This window comes from Myripristis murdjan, chromosome 12, assembly GCF_902150065.1.
Source record: "Myripristis murdjan chromosome 12, fMyrMur1.1, whole genome shotgun sequence".
NCBI lineage: Eukaryota > Metazoa > Chordata > Actinopteri > Holocentriformes > Holocentridae > Myripristis > Myripristis murdjan.
Genome location: NC_043991.1, coordinates 19,652,876 through 19,670,277, shown reverse-complemented (window position 1 = coordinate 19,670,277; position 17,402 = coordinate 19,652,876). Strand labels below are relative to the sequence as shown.

At 39.7% G+C, this 17,402-nt stretch overlaps 1 protein-coding gene and 1 long non-coding RNA gene across 7 annotated transcripts in view; one reads left to right on the top strand and one right to left on the bottom strand.

Annotated features, from left to right (window-relative positions):
• Positions 1 to 7,213, bottom strand: part of LOC115368995 (LIM/homeobox protein LMX-1.2-like) — a 47,015-nt gene extending 39,802 nt beyond the window's left edge. For 3 of the 5 annotated variants that reach the window (XM_030065481.1, XM_030065479.1, XM_030065480.1), the window contains exons 1-2: positions 7,075 to 7,213; positions 5,431 to 5,617 (exon numbers count right to left, since the gene is read on the bottom strand). In XM_030065481.1, coding sequence (XP_029921341.1) covers positions 5,431 to 5,617; positions 7,075 to 7,213 — 326 coding nt within the window. The remainder of the gene's footprint in view (positions 1 to 5,430; positions 5,618 to 7,074) is intronic. The other 2 variants (XM_030065482.1, XM_030065483.1) reach the window with 2 other exon arrangements.
• A 6,414-nt stretch (positions 7,214 to 13,627) lies between these two features.
• Positions 13,628 to 16,833, top strand: LOC115369048 (uncharacterized). Of its 2 annotated transcripts, XR_003929101.1 has the most exons (4): positions 13,628 to 13,923; positions 14,097 to 14,620; positions 15,665 to 15,756; positions 15,972 to 16,833. It is a non-coding gene; the product is annotated as an uncharacterized LOC115369048 (long non-coding RNA). The 2 variants fall into 2 exon arrangements; XR_003929100.1 differs by lacking the exon at positions 13,628 to 13,923 and having other exon boundaries at positions 13,930 to 14,620.
• The last annotated feature ends 569 nt before the right edge of the window (positions 16,834 to 17,402 follow it).

Below are 17,402 nucleotides of genomic sequence, written 5' to 3'. Positions count from 1 at the left end.
TATGCCTAGTTTGACAAGTGCAGACAAAAGTATGGGCAGTGGACTAATTTGCGAAAATTATCAAAATGTTAAGCTAAAATGATTTATTGGCCAGTGAGATTAAAGCAATGGTGCAAGATATGATGTCAAAAAAGAGGGCCAACCAGAAAAACTAATGTCTACAAAATGTATATACTTGGAAACCAATGGCCAGCTAAAAGGTAGGGGAAATTATGTCGGAGTTCTGAAATACACCTGCTTGTTTAACATACGGCTCGAGCATGTTCCATTAAATACATAATTTGAGTTTTAAATGGTTAGTATGTCTAATAGCAAAATCATGTAATAAAGAATTTAATTCTGTCAGTAAGTTTCCCTTTAGTTAATAGTTGTAACGTGTATGTATTTGTGTTGTTTCCTGGTTTTATGCTGTTATTTTATATTTCATATTCAATATTAGGCTACATAGTATCCAGGTATATTCAGGTATAAAAGCACCCTCATCAGGGGAACAAGTCAGACGGGGCTTACATCCTTCAGGCGAGTGTGTGACTGTTAAAGGAAAACCTATAAATACTAATTTCATTTTTAATATTAGGCTAACCAGTATCCAAGGTAACGATTGAGCTACAAAAGCCCATCACTGGGGGAACAAGTCAGACCAGGCTTATATCCCTCAGGTGAGTGTGTGACTGTTAAACTAAATGAAAACCTATGATTATTTAAGTATAGCCCATCTGAGCAAGACAGTAAGTATACTGACATTCAGAGTGATTATCTATGTGTAATGATCTGTATTAGTAATTTCTTTGGCCGATTTGTAATTTCACACCTGCATTTCACACACCTTGCTTGTGTCTTTCCGTGTGCAAAGCAAACAGCGAAATAGGTGGCCAAGCAGTTGTAGAACTATTTGTTTTGTGTGTATGAGAGAGGATCCATTCAGACCGTGGCTCCAACTTTGAGTTTCAACTTATCTGTGACCTCCTTCACATAGTCCACATTCAAAAATCTCACACCAAAAAAAAAAAAAAAGAAGTGTAACACTTCTCGTACAACTGCACCAGCCATGAGACAACAGGTGATGCACCTTTCTATCTGATGTTTGGAAGGATTCCCCATTTGCCAGTAGATGTCATGTTTGAGTCTGCTGTGAGAGATGAGAGAGTGGACAATGATGCCTCCTAGAGAGGAGAGAGACCGACCCCCAGTACACTTGCTGAGGGAGAAGAGAGGCAGCTAAAAATGCAGAAACACTGGTTTGGTTCTTTGAAGTAGAGGTGGAGAACACATCATTTAACAGAGTTAAATGATCAAAAACAGCCTTTCCATTGATATGTTTGTGTTTTCAGTTTGGATTTTCATTTGACACATAATGTGGTTCAGCAAAAAAAAAAAAAAATCAGAAGCATGCCATGATTTTAATGCTAACAGAATTGAATGAATGTGCAACCCTACCCCTCATAGTTAGTGAACTGAAGGACTGGCTAACTGAGGCTACTCCACATAAAACTTCAGTCAGTTTTGATCCTGTTATTGGAAGACCTGTAATCCTATATACAGTTGTGCCTGTAGGTGTGGTTTCTTTTATTTGTACACACACCAAAGATGGTGAGCTGAAGCACAGGACAGCTTGAGAGCTCACATACTCTGCTCTGCTCGACAGGTGAAATCAACAGAGCTACACTGTAAGCTCATCAGTTATGAAAAGGACCACACCAGTAGAGAATGGGCTATAACAGGGGCAGGCAACCATGTGCCATGGAGAGCCGAGAGTCTGAGAACAGTCCCTCTGCTCTGCTTGAAAGTGAGGGAATCAGTGAAATTACCTGGCCACCATAGTGAAACACATCTTTATATAAACCGAGAGCACAGACTCTTTGCTCTCTATGGCACATGGCTGCCTACCGCTGGGCTATACCATTAGCGTGGTGGGTGTTGAGGATGGCCTTTTAAACAACTGCCCCGAGATTTTTGATGGAAATCTGAACAATTATAAAAGGCCAGTGCTGTATAGCCTGTACAGTCCAGTACAACCTAGTCAGGCAGGGCAAGACAGACCAGACGGGCTACGGGACGGGTGTAGGAGCGGCCCCCCACCTTGACACAGACAGTCGTTACTATGTAATCAGCTCCTGGGAGAGTCTGGGAAACTCTCAGTCATTACATCTTACAATAAAAATACAAACCTCCAGAGTTTAGTGCCTGAGCATAACTTTTTGATTGCTGACCTTTTCTTCAATGAGAGTATAAATAAAATTAAAAATAAAAAGAACAAATGTTAATTTTATTCAAAGGGTGAAATAAAACCTTACAGGTTGTTCATCTTTTGGACCTGCAGTGATCTATTCATGGTAAAATGCAAGTGTCCCCAAATGATTTTTTTGCTCGCAAATGCTCATATAAAGACGTGTTTCACCATGCTGGTCAGGCAGGCAGGCCCACACACACACACACACACACACACACACACACACACACACACACACACACACAGCTTTACAGTATGTAAGGTCTCGGTTTAGATTTTGAATTTTTATGCCTCACATACATGCTCATTCCCAGGGCCTCAAAAACCTCAGCTTGGTCATGCCTTTCTGTGTCTGATACCAAAGGCACCCTGTGGTGTCAGTGTGAGACGCAGGGGATAATGATGTAACCACAGGATCATTATGCAGGAGACCCAAGTTAAATTCCTGTTTCCAGCAAGAACTTCAGTGTGTGACCATGACCGTGTCCAGTTTCTGTTCTGTTGCCTAACCTTTCACTAACCTGAACCAAGAGGTTTTGTTGCCTGAAGCTAACCACGCAGCACAGACACGCGTTTAAAAGCGAGACAGCCTAATGCCTCTCATCCCGACACTGAACATTGCCTGTGGCATCATTATCAGACACGAAAGGGGTGTGACCAAGCTGCAGTGTTTGATGACCTGGGAGTGAGAGTGTGTTGCGTGCACAAGCTGATTTATCTTTGTGTATTTTGATTGTTTTAACAGAATTTGTATCGAAGCCTAAGGCACACTACATTAGGCTATTCTAATTTTATCAGCTCTACTTTATTATACCTGTTTTCCTCTCATGGATCAATGAAGTATTTCTGATTTGGATTCTGATTATTTATAGACCATTAGGTTAAACAGGCAACTATAACCCTCTTGTGTAATTAGTTACTAACCTAAACACTGGCCTAAATGCAGAGGCATGACGAGTGATTTTCTAACATAATAATGAAAAGATTAATATGTGCAAAATGTTGTAAATGGCTACAGCTTACATGAGAAACTGTTAAAGGCTACTTTATGTTATGAATTATATTATTTATGTCACTTGTTAACTATAAATCAAAATCAGCAGGCTGAATCATGGAAATTCTCCAAAGGCATCTTGAATTCAGATGAGCAGTACTCCTGCATGAGCGCTTTCACCTGAATTTTACACAAGCATTTTACACAAGCGGGCTAAAAAAAGGAATGTGTGATTGTAATTGTAATTAGGCTACAGACAAATGATGATGATTTCCATTTTTACTGTTTTTCCATATTTCCACCATACTCGCTCACCTGAGCAGATTCATGGCCTGCGTGAGCCTCGGCATGTAGGCCCATAAACAGTAAACCATAAGGCCAGATGGCAGGTGACACAAAACAGCTTAAATCATGTTCCTATTGATGAAAAGTAGTCCTTTGAACAGGCATTATAGACCTACAGTGGGCTATACTCTTCTTCTTCAAAAAAAAAAAAAAAAAACTGCAGAAACATTATAACCAAGTTCATTTTCAAAGTGGGGTCTGAGGAACCCCAGAGCTCCTTGAGGGTCTTCTTCCTGTGGCTCCTCAGCAAAATGAGGAATAATTTAAATGCTTGTGAAAGGCGTATGAATGCAGCCTAAAAATCTGATTCAGTATCATGATCTGACCTTAAAATGTACCAATTTAATATTCATAAATATATTGTTATATAAAATAAATAAAGTAAAATGTTTTGTTGCTAATTTTCTGTTGTTGTTTTCAAAAATTGTCATTTTCTTGTAAATTCTGACAAATTTCTTGCCAATTTTCATTTCATGCTATTTTACTCATCACCTCCCATGTTTTTGAAAGAATTAGTGGGGAAAAGGGTGAAATTACAAAACTGGCAAAAACGAAAAAGAATACCAGAAAAGTATCATTAAATTGGCATAAAAAGAACTTTAAAAAAATAAATAAATAAATAAAAATAGGCCTATTAAAGGATTTATTTTAAGATAAGATCAGTGATGCTGTCTTGATATAGGGGTCCCTATAGCGCAAAATCGCGTCAAATGGGGGTCCACGGTTTATTGAAAGTCAACTTGGGGGGTCCAGAGCATAAAAAAAAATCCCTGGTCTAGTTTAGGATCAGAAAAGTCTAACGCTTCAAACGGCTCAAAATATGCCGTTTTTATGAAAGATAAATATGTTTCAATACTGTGCGAATTTGATTGACATCTACATCCTGCACCTGCCATAAACCCAGAGCTCCGCCCAACCAAGCAAATATTTTGGCATTTTGGGTCCCACAGTGGCTGCACATGAGCAGGGACGGTTTTTGCTATGGGCAATGTGAGCGACTGCAGAGGCTGTGCGCAGGTTGTGAGTCTCAGGAAAAGCAAAGGGGAGGGGGGCGGGGGATAGACTAACCTCTGATATGAAAGATCCCAGGCCAAACAACACAAACTGCTGCTTCCAAATAAATTGTATTTCATTCATAAAATTAATATAGACCCCTTATAGCTACATGTAATTTATTGGGTTATGTGAAAATGCCAAACAACAACAACAACAACAACAACAAAAAGTCAATGGAGTATCATGGACAAAAGGCCAAAAAAAAAAACATCAGGTGCCCAGTTCAGAAAGAGAAGGAGAGAAGAAGAGGAGAAACATTCAAAAGATAAAGGTATGCAAGTCTCTATGCGTGACGTTAATTGTGCATGTAATGAAACAGTAGCCTATACCCTATTTATTAGCCTCTTGCTAATATGTTGCCACTTAGCCACAGACGTTTTTTGTTTTTTTTGTTTTTTTGGTTTTTAGTTTTGCTGAACTAGCAACTATTAGAATTTTAGGCATCATGTCATGGAATTAATTTCACCCATAGGCTAGTTTGTGTTTGCAACACAACAAGTGCAAGTTCACATTGGCCTGTTAGTCTGTGGATTTGGTAAACAATACGTCCTGACTGTGGAATTTTAAATTTTTTTTGCTATACGTGGGTCTATGGTAACCTAAATAACTTCCTATACAATGACATGACATTTTGTAAGCTATATGTGATATAGCTTTATGAGTAATTTGTGTTATTCTTAGTTAATAGGATGTTAACAAATGATAGGCCTGATGTGGTGGGGGTGGGGGACGGTTCGCCCAGGGCGCAAAACTAGCCAGGACCGCCTCTGCACATGAGCCTCGGCTGTGTCGGTGCATCTCTTACCGCTGGTAGTCGTCCTTGCAGTAGAGCTGCCGGTCTCTCAAGTAGCAGGAGGCGGTGAGCGGCTGCAGACACACGGCGCACTGCAGGCACTCCTCATGCCAGGACGTGTTGTTGACCCGCAGCAGAAAGCGGTCGGAGATGGGCCGCTGGCAGCCCTCACACACCGCCTGCTGGGCACACTCTCCTCCTGAAGGTGGGGACACAGTAAGAGCAGAAAACGTCACAAACCATGTTTAAGTTTTTCCTCAAGTAGCCGAGAGGGAAAGCGTGGCCTGAATATAAAGAAATCATGAACGCCTTATTCATTAATCTCATCTTCCACAGCCAGTCAGCGTGGTACATGAGGCTATGAAAACACTTCTTATAAACGTAAATGTACACGCTTTAGTGTGGTTTGCAAAGGTGCGCAAGTGCGGAACGAGCTTGACAACATTAAAGCTTATCTGTTTTTAAAAAGAGCTTAAAACAGCAAGCGTGAATACCTTGAATAACTGGGGACTTTTACTGTGAAATCCATTTAATTTCATATTCCCCACTTATGATGTTTCTCTATTTATTGTATCGATTACACTGGTTTAATCTTATATTTTGCTATGCTTAGACTGTTTCCCGGCATTTTAAATGATAAACCACAACTTCCAGAGCCAGTCAATGTGGTACATGAGGCTACTAATTGACAGACTTACCTGGTCAGTGTGCTAAATTCTTAAATGTAGGCTACGGCCTGGCTGGATATTTTTGATCAGCAGCTGACATCAGTGTCATAATTTTAACCTTTAGGTCCTCACACTCTTCATACTGGTCCTGAATGCTTCCTTGATGCGATGTTTTGCTTTTGTTGCTGTTTTAAGGGACTTCCAGTTGGATTAAAGTTCTTTCTGACTGGCCTATGGTCCCCAGTAATAAAATCTTAAAGATCATATGTGTAACCACTTGAGTTAAAGTATGGCGAGCATCATGACTATTTATTGGACGCCCTCATAATGCTTCCTAAACCCCATTTAGTGACTGTTTTTAAGACCCTATGCGCAATATAATTTGCATCAGTTTAATTGTACTTATACTCCAATTTGGCTATTGGTGTACGATTTGTATGCCATTCAGAAAAAAGTGAGTGTGCTGCATACTGAAATTTTGCATCTCTTCCTCTCTCTCTCTCTCTTTCCCTTTCAATCACACACACACACACACACACACACACACACACACACACACACGAATAAAGAATAATTTGAGGTCACTGTATATACTTTGTCATATAATAACAACAATAATAATAAAAACAACACATTGCCCAAAACAAAGCAAATGAAAGGCCTAAAGAGAAAAAAAAGAGGAAGGTCGCTCCACAGCCACAACTGAGCCAACATATTTCGACACAACAATATTGTTTTAATTTGCATGGGCTTACTAGCAGATGGCTTCAATGTCTATAAAAGTGCGTCAGTGTCTCTATAAAAGCTGTTTTTCCAGTAAGACCCATATAGAAAACAGGCTTTCTCTGCAAGCCTTCCATCACAATGAGAGCAAGGCAAGGTGAAGCTCCGCAGGCGATTCTGAGCAGATGACCAATGACAGTCCCCGCTCCTGGACTCAATTAGACCACAGGAATAGCCCATAACCAAAATGCAGGCTACAACTCACCGATCATAACATCCAGAGTCGTGGCCCCGGTCCGAAGATGATTTTCAATTTTCATATCGCCCAGCATCTTTGAGCAACCAGAGTGATTCCTGGCTGAGGAGTGCGTTTCCACAGAGTCGAGGCCTGTTGCAATGTCCATAAGCTCACATGCAGTGTGGGTCTTGTCACCCCCACCCCCCCCTCCTTGTGGTCTAATTGCACATACAAAGCTATGCGAAAGGCTCTGCAGAGGCACAAGAATGAAGATGGTCCAGCGAAGCTCCAGCCAAAACTCTCAGAGGTCAGGCTACAGGCCTATAAATCTCTTCATGGCGAATGATGGGCGACTATTTGTTGCTTTTGAAAATTTTTTGGTTGATGGAGCTCTTCTTCAGGATTGAAATGGCAGGCTTTTTTTTTTTTTTTTTTTAAATGTCAAACGCATATGTAGGAGCGAGTTTCCAGTGAATTTCCCTCTCTCCTAGAAGAACTCTGTCGAGCATCAGATCACCAGGTGCTGTGAATCCAGCGATGCCGAGTGCGGAAGGTCTCTCACCTCTAAACTTTGTGTCACGTCGAGCCGCGGTCTCTGCAAGAGGGTACAGCGCTAAAACGGAGGCAGCCGGAGAGAGAAACCCTCCCCTTGCCCTCCTCCAAACCCTTTCCTCTGCCTTCTTCGGCCGCTGCACTTTGCTATTGGTGCCGTGCGGCTGGCTGGTTCCGCCTCCAAATGCTGCTGAGGCCACAGCACAACTCCCTCAACAATAAGGTAACCATGATTTATTATGGCAAGAAAACTGTGGTGACTAATTTTTTTTAATTTTTTTTTTTTTGGGGGGGGAGTAAAACCGTGGTTCTGTTTTTCTACAGTATTACTACCAATTAATCATAGTTACCATGAATACCTTAAAACAAACAAACAAAATACATGGTCAGGAAAGTTACCATAAAGTACCACAGTAAAGTCCTGGTAGTACCATGGTACAGCATATTTACCATGAAGCACCATAGCCAAAGCTACATAAAAATCATAGGAAATGATAGCGATTTTTTGTAATGAGCACTATGAGGATGCGTTCATTTGCAGCAGTACAACTATGCATGTTTGTATACATGGACACAGGTTCCTATGAGTACCTGTATGCACATATATTGTCAATGATTTATTCTCTGTATTCGCTCACTCATTTATTTATTTATTTTTTTAAATATATAGCCTATCTCCGGTTTGTCCCTCCTTGTCATGGCCATTGAGATTATGATTTTTATATTATAGCCTACACGGTAGGCGCAATACGCTCTATGGCTTCAGCCTACACACCTTGTTGGAGAATATCTGTAAATGCTATTCATTATTATTATTATTATTATTATTATGTAATTCTGTTTATCTAAAGACCGAAACAATATATCCTAACAGGCTACAGCACAGTGTGAAATGTGGCCATGTGATGAGACAGGCTGCATCCAGGATGATGACCATAAAGAGTCGGTATCATTAGAATATATTCTGGCTTATTACATCTGAGATATAGTCTTATGACCTAAAACATGATCAATAAACATACAATTACAATAATAATAATACATAGTGAACCGTTTCCAATAAACCAAGTAGTCAGGGAATTTATAGGCCTTTATTATTATTATCATTATTATTATTAACATCATCATTATTAGGCTATTATTGGTTAATTTTATTTTTAATTACTTTTTTCCCAGTAGGGCAATCCTCCCGTCTCCATTTGCCACACAGTTCCACAAGATCATTTTGTTTAGCGGTCCTACAAATAACGCCAACAGATGAATCTATAATTAACCGGAAAACGAAATGACAATAAATTCGAGAGTTTGAAATAAAGGGCCAGAAAATCATCACTTCTATATTAAAGAGCGATAGTGGCTGACTAGGGGGCCGAACTAGGTAAGTTACTCAAGGAATAAAAAGTTACACATACCACACAGAGCAGGCCTACTCCAGTGTCTAAGTACTGACCAGAAACCCACAGAGGAAATTAAATGCTTGGTTTGGAGTGGGTTTAGGCCTGTGGCTCTGACAACGCACACGCACCTTTGACTACATTTTTATTCTTTAAACAGGCCGTTATACAACGAATAGAGTGGGGACAACAAACACCGAATATCAGACTTGTTTTTAATATCTATTATTTTGAATATGAGTCAGGATTTCTTCAAAATTTCGCAAAGATAAGATTTCGGGAAGAGGAAAATCTGTTACTCCCTCTGTCTCAGCTGAAAGCATGGCGGCTTCATCCACCTGCCAATCACACCTCGCCTGTGCAGGCCATAGGCGTTATGATACAGCAGACATGTCTGCCTTTTATCCTGCGTTAAAGTCATTTTGGACACTTGTTATCACCAGATAGAGGACAGATGCGAGTGGTGCAACGATTGTATTTCATTTTATTTTTTTAAATGCCTCACTTTTGTGCACGATCGTGTTGGTTTATAGCCAGGATCATATAATTTACTGAAGTCATTTGTATAATGTGTCCTTTTCCTAATAGGCTAATTATTCTCGGCTTGTGGCTATAAAATGACAGACTGCATCAAAAGCAATGGTCGTTACAGCTCTGGTGATGAAGCCTTAAACCACTGGACAGTTTTCATTTTCAGCATATCTTATATTAGAGCATCACTGATTTTAATTTGACTGAATTAGCCAAGTCTATTTTATAACACTACCCACCCCCTTTAAAGGAACATTGTGCAGGATTTAGAGTGCTGTTTTGGCAGAAATGGAACATAATATATAATGTTCTTAAGAATTTTTATTAGTATATCATCACGTGGAAATTTTTGAGTTTTTTTTCTGCTTAGGATAAGCCCTTTATATCTATACAGGGAGCAGGTCCACTTCCTTGGAGGATGCCATGTTACACCTCCATGTTTCTTCAGAAGCCCAGAAGGGAGAACTTTGATAAATTGAGACAGGGTCCGGGCAGCTAAGATGCCAGGGCACTATTGTATTCCTAGGTATTCCTTCTTTCTTTCTTCTTCTTTCTTCCAAGGAAATCATACTTCCCATGGGTGAAAACTCACAAAACTTTGCACAAAGGTCCAGTTCCATGCCAGATTACTGATGGTGGCACTATAGCAAGCCTCTAAAGTTCAAAACTTTGAAAATTCATAACAAATCAACCATATGTGCTAGAACTTCACAACTTTCATCAAACTGTAGCCTCAATATTGAAGAAACATTTGTACCTTTAAACCTATTGAAAATTATGAAGTCCATCACTCTGTTTTTTTCAAAAACTGTAAAACGTCTTAAACATATCTCCTCCCACAATTTTTGCTCAAATGTCACCAAACTTGATACAGAGCATCTTCAGACTGTCCTACATAAACAATGTTCACAGATTTTTGATTTATCAAAAATTAAGCCTACAGTGCATCAAAATGTTTGACTGTAAACGCTACTGTAAACATATACCTGCAAATTCTTGCTAAATAAATCTTCAATGTTCATGAAAAAAATTGACAAAATTCTGGAGTCATGGTTGGGCAAATTTCAGAATTTTATCTCAAAAACTGAATTTTTGACAGCATTTTGAATTTTGCTCTCATGTGAACAATTGGAGTAAATGTAAAAATGGCATTTTTAAACATCAGTTTTTCACTTATGGAGCCAATCAATCATTGTTAACAACAAATTACCAACATCTCCATGTTGTCTAGATGCAATATGTGTATTTTTAGATTTTTGTCTTAATAACTGAATTTTTTTTACACTGGTTTCAAATCTGGCTTTCCATGCACGGACGGTTGCTTTCCTGCACAACAGTGAATGGCTTAGTCAATTTGTCAAGCTGCTATTGAGTTGCTACTTGCCAATTAGGTCAGAGCAGTAAACGATGTGAGCATCTTAATCATGTGCTCCAAACTGCCTGAGTGTGACTGATCACTGAGCAGCATCTTCCTAAAAATGCCCGTACCCGAGCCATCGCTGCGCAGCAGCTATAATTATACTTATTATTTACCACACAACGCACAAGGGGGCTGAACCTTCATCGTTAAAGACACAAAACATGAAGATGCAAAACAACTGGAGACAGACGATGACAAAACACAGGTAAACACCTATGTGGCCCAGATGGATATCGCTGACGAGGGACAAACATTTTCACAGTGACACTGAAGTCGCCTGTTTGCTGGTGGACAGGTAATGTAGAGTACCAGTGTAAATGCTGTGTGGTGTGTGCTGCACAAGGAGCCCAAGTTACCATTTTGGCCCTGTTGAAATATGTCTGATTTACAGTTGTTTTGTTGAGGAAACCCTGATCCCAGCAGGTTAGGACACAGCACAGCGCATTACAGGGGAATGTGACTGTATCATGTAGCACTTACAGTCTTGATGTTACTATTCTTCCTCCAGCTTTGAGCGAGATCCTGCAACATCGACTCCCATGAAGGGAAAACCTTTTCAAGTCACAGCTTTGGACCGGAATACCCACTGCAGCCGACCAACACTGAAAACAGCTGATGAGAAAGAGACGTAAGTTTCACACGTGAATTAGTGAAACAAGTGAACAGCTCACACATTTGAAATATTCCCATAAATGGAGTACATTTTTTTCAAGCAATGTTTTGTATCCATTGATTAGGTATACACTATATACCATTATTTTTGGTCAACTGTTATGATTGGCATATAACAACAACTGTTGTTATATGCCAATTAATTAATTAAGGTGCTTCTCAGACAGTGCCTGGAGAACACTGATAACCTCACAGCTCTTAGTGACTAATGTTCTGACAGCTTATTTTGTTTTGTTTTTCTGAGTCGATTCTAATCTAGACAGAATAACCCGTTGAAATTGTACACTAAAAGCTGCATGTCTATGATTGTGTGCTAGCATATCTACTTTTATTGTCACAATAAAAAAAATTCATGGTCAATGTCTTTATAAATAAGTCATTCATTTTACAAGTGTCAGTATTACACACTTTTGGTTTCCAAACTATAAGGTACAGTTGTCCTTTGTAATGATATACATTACTAAAAAGTTTCTATGCACGTCATTGTTCATGGACCATCATTAGTGTGGCCCCTCTCCTGAGAGCAGTTTGAGGCGGGGGGGGCCCGACCAGGAGCCAGAGGTTCTGGACAGCACAGGTCTCAGAGTCACAGGGACACACAAACCCCTCCACCGCAATAAGGTTGTGGTCCAAGGAGGGGAACTAATTTTACCTAGGTTTAATATGTTTAACTACTTAGTTACTACAGCTACTTTTAGTTACCTGGTTACTTTTCATTACCTTTAATTACTTTAGTTACTACATATGGCACCTTTTGCCTCCATGTCATTATATTATTTGAAACTGCAATGACTTCAAATTTCTTTTCATTCAAGTCATTAAATAAAGTTATATAGCTTTTATTTATTTAGTTACTTTTCTCTATATTTAGTTATTTTAGTTACATTTGATTGGGCCTACATTTGGAACTTACATGTATTTCTATTACATTTATTTGCTGCCACTTTCATTTATTTCCTTTGTTATATTTACTGTAGTCACATTTAATTACTTTTAGTTGAACTTACTTGTGGCCTGCTTTCAGTTACATTTAGTTCCTTTAACTTACATGTAGTTACTTTCAGCTTGACAACTTTTAATTAATTCCATTTACCAGAAGTTAACTTAAAGTCCCTTTTAAATTTTTGTTATTAATTACTCTTAGTTACATTTAGTTGCATTTACTTTTATTTACACTCAGTTACCTTTAGTTGCTTTGATTTGCATTTTGTTACTTTTAGTCGCAATGTTACTTTGAGTTACATTCAGTTACTCCAAGTTACTTTAATTACATTTATTATCTTTTAGTTACATTTAGCTACTGTGAGTTACATTTAGTTACCTTGGTAGGATTTAATTACTTTTAAATACATTTGATAGCATATGGATATATCTAGTTGCTTTAACTTTACCTTCTGTTCCTTTGACCTATTTTTAATTACACTAATTTAGATTTAGTTACTTTCAGTTAGATTTTTACTTTTACTGACTTTTAGTAACACTTAATTGACTACTGAATTGACTAAAACTGCTTCTGCTGTTGTTACTACTGTTGCTGATTCAACCATCTAGTAAAAACTTCGAAATACTCTCCATAGTGCTTCCTGTCAACCACCACAAAACACCCTACCAATCACCTAGTGCACCATCAATCAACCACAAAGGAACAAAGTTGGAACCACTAACAGTAACAACAGCCCACTGTATTGACCACTTACAAACATCCTAGCAATCAATGAGCAACACCATGGCAGCCCTGTAGGACACCCTGTAAACCACATAATAAACACTAGCAACCACCTCCTGCACACTCTAGCAACTACCAAGACACACTAGCAGGGGTGTCAAACTCGTGCCATGGAGGGCCAAGAGGCTGCAGGTTTTCATTCCAACCAAAAACTCCACCAGGTGATTTCACTGATCACCCTACCTCCGAACAGAGAGGCGGGACTAATCAGTGAAATCACCTGGTGGAGTTGTTGGTTAGAATAAAAACCTGCAGCCTCTTGGCCCTCCATGGCACGAATTTGCAACCACTTAGCAACACTTTAACTATCGCTTAGTCACACCTTAGCTGCCAATTCAAAGTTAGGATTCTTTAGACTTCCCAGCTGCTTGCAGCTTACACGCCTGGTGTACCAATCAACCTCAAAGAAACACAGCTGCAACCACTTCCAGTATCAACACCCTAGCAACCATGTAGGACACCCTATCAACTATGACAGATCCCTGCACGGGCACACTGGGCACGTGCCCAAGGTCCTGGCGTCCTTGGCCCTGATTGGCTTCAATGGAGCCCTGATTTGACGATTCACCATGTCAAGTGAAGTAAGTACAGTACAGAACTGATGACTAACAAGAGCCCACTCAGCAGATCAGACACCAAACTGGATCAACAAACAATTAATCTAAGACCTGAGGACATCACAACTATCACAACATCTATGCTATTGTATGACAAATATCTAAAAACCAACTTCCTAAAACCCTGTCATTTACAGTATAGAAAACATAGCTACAGTCTTTTGGGGTCTCTTGGCTGGAGGGCGGCTGCTGCTGTCGTCGTCGCTGTCCCTCTTCGTCTTCCTCTGGCCACGTGGAGCGGGATGGGAGCTCCACACAAACCTGGCATCGGGGAAAGAGCAGAAAACGGACAGCATCCTGTGCCCCTCGGGGGTGTAGTCAGTCACCCTCCACCGACCAACCTGCTCCGGGAGCGACGGGACAAAGCAAACACTGTGTCTCCATGTTTCTCTCAGTACCTGAAGATCGCCGAGGAGCGGCGCTGAGCACCAGGCACAGCAGGAATCTCTCGCGTCTTGTTTCAGAGGCCATGCAGTCTGACTTTCCGTAAGAAGTTCAGGAGCAAAGTGAGGAGCCTGAATGCTGACCTGCTATTTTAGAGCTCCGCCACAGACTCCACTAGTTTTGCATGCTAGCCAACGCAAAAGCTGTCTACAAAAACCGTCAAAGAAAAAGAAATACCTGCTGACAGCGGTCCTGAAATCCTCAACTCCACCAGCAGGTGACATTAATGTGGAAAATGCTCAGTAATTTGTCCTGTAGCTCCCAGAGCCAACGGGGACGGCAGTGACGGCGCTGAACTAGCTGAAATGCTAACCGAGCTGCCTCCTAAAATACAAGAACAACCATTTAACCGTGAGATAATGTCTGAGAAACATGTCTTCATGATCCAACCGTATGATAACATGTCAGTATTTGGGATTGAGGCACAATTTTTGTCCAGTTTCATGGTTTTTATCAGTTGTTCTCCAATACTCGCCCTTTCTGTCCAGACGTTTCCTGTCACACCTCCGCTATGCGTCACGTTGTCGCCAGCTCACAGTCCACTGAGCTTTAACATTGCCCCTCTACTAAATATTTTGTATAAAGTTGTTTTTGTAGTATTTCGGTAAATTACTCACAGGGCCAGCTGATTTGATGTTTACATGGTAGGCAGTGGTTACCGTGATCAGCATGGTAGCTGCTCTGTCTAATCCCGCTTCTGATCTGCGTTTCTGAATGAACCGTTTGCCTCCTCTAATATTGTAAACCAAAGCAGCCCGGGTGGTCAGCTCGCTTCATGTCAGAATATAACTTATAGTAGCTTTTTTTTTTTTTTTTTTGTATTACAGTTGAAATACCAGGGAGTATTAAGTGCTGCCAGGTTAAAATGTTTGAGAAACTTGTGTGAGTACATCTGCCTGATAACATAATTCTACCTTGAATAAGTAACTTAAAGTAGAAGGTATGGGTTTTGTTTTATAGTATGGTTATCAACATCAGTAAATGGGTAGATTTTGGTGTGACATTGTGTGGTCCTAACTTTTTACAATTCAGAGAGAGGCTCGATGATATTTCAAGTGAGAATCCAGAAAACTGGGTGAGATTCATGTACATTATTCAATTGTGCAAACAAATTACAGCAATATGAAGCCTAAAAATCTGTTTGCCCTTTTCCCATTTTTTTTTTTGCCATGGATGTTGCTTGACATGATATTACGTATTATTTTTTTAAGTAATGCATCATGTCTTTTGTTTCTTTGCCCTCAACTATGACATTTCATAGCATTCATCCATGGTGTTGTTAGGGAGAGACTTCCTTTGGTGTGAGTGGCCACAGTCTGACCCAGCATGCTGCAGCAAATTTGCTTATCTCAGGTATTGCACAAACAATGCTGCCTATTTTTTAAATGCTGTGCATTTCCATTTATTTCCTTAATACATCATGTACTTGCAGTTACATGGATAATTATTCAGATGCAGTGTTTTTTGTACTGATCTAAGTTTTTATGATAAAAGAAATAAAGGTGTGATGGATAAGCAAATGGATAATGCATTTTCCACTCATACAAGTACACCTTTTTTTATTCTAGAGGGAAGTCAACAGTGATGTTGCAGATGCACAAGAGTACCAAGCCTCCCTTTTGGACAACTTGAGGGACCAGATCAAAAATGCCTTTGACACCCATATTTTAAGTAAGGAGAAGCTCCAACAGCAGTCCTGGCACGATGTGATTATTTTAAAGACTGCTTCACAAAAGTCTCATCTACGCATCTACAGGACAGACATTCCACATTGCAGTTAATTACTCTACATAACAACAGCAACAATAATTATAATATTGATAATATTAATACTAATACTGGGAAGCTTTTCCAAATTGTAATTGTAATTGTTTATATTTCAGCCTGCCTCTTGCTGGCTGTAGTGGAGCTTCTACTGCACAGGAGCTTTACTTTTAAATTGCAGTTTATTGGGTGCCTATCCGTTTATTTATCTTATTTCCTATTTAATGTGTAAATTGAACATCAGAATTGGGATCCAGTCTGTTAGTGATGGTTTGTTGGGTTGTTGTGCAGATAAACGATAAAGTAAACTCTTCCACTTCCCACAAACAGGGTATGAACCTGTCCTTATGTGTTTTTAGTAGCTTACCCTGACACCCTGTGGCCACAATCAGAAGTGCATTTTTCTGCCCTTCAATCATTAACCCACTGATTCCTGTGTTGAGAGATGGTGATAGGCAATATTTAATGAAAGACTGATTTAATCGAGCTATGAAACCCCAGTTGTCCTTTACTAGCCAGCTTTTGTGATCTTTTTTAAAGTTGGATTTTTAAAATAAGTTTGCTATTTGTTATCCCCATTTTCTTGTGAAGATTGGGAATTTAAATGTATAGTTGATTTTGGGATGCTACAGATTGACATTTATAATTAAAGCTGTTTGCATGTACAAAAATATCACCTATAGTGATTTTAGTGATCATGTGCTTGCTTATGTAGTATTTCACAAATGTTAAAAAAAGACGTGTGCGTGCATGTTTGCACTTTTTGCAGTCAGTGGTGGTTGGTGGTTTAGCTCCAGATGTCCCTTGTTGTTTAACTACTCTCTTTAAAGTTATTACAGAGAGACGGCTCATGTTTGAGCACTGCTAAATAACTAATTTGGCCATGTTTGCAGCTACCACTGAGAAAAAACATCACAGGAAAACTTAGACACCAGAAGCTTGGTGCTGAACGTACAAGATGCCTGCACATTCAGAACAATGTCAAGACAACCACACTAAAAGGCTCCGTTTGGCTTTTACTGTCTGACACTCAGTTAACTAGGCCATGAAACATTAATGGGCCACACAGATGTGTGCATCTGTCCTGGCCTGACAGCCAGTGTTCTCCAGGGTGAGAGGAAGTTTTAAAAAAAATCCAAAGTAACTTTAGGCGAAGGCCTTGAATCCATTGTAGTTTAAATGGAGGCTGCTCACTCAAGGGAGTTGTGATTTATATTCAGTTTCCTACAAAACAC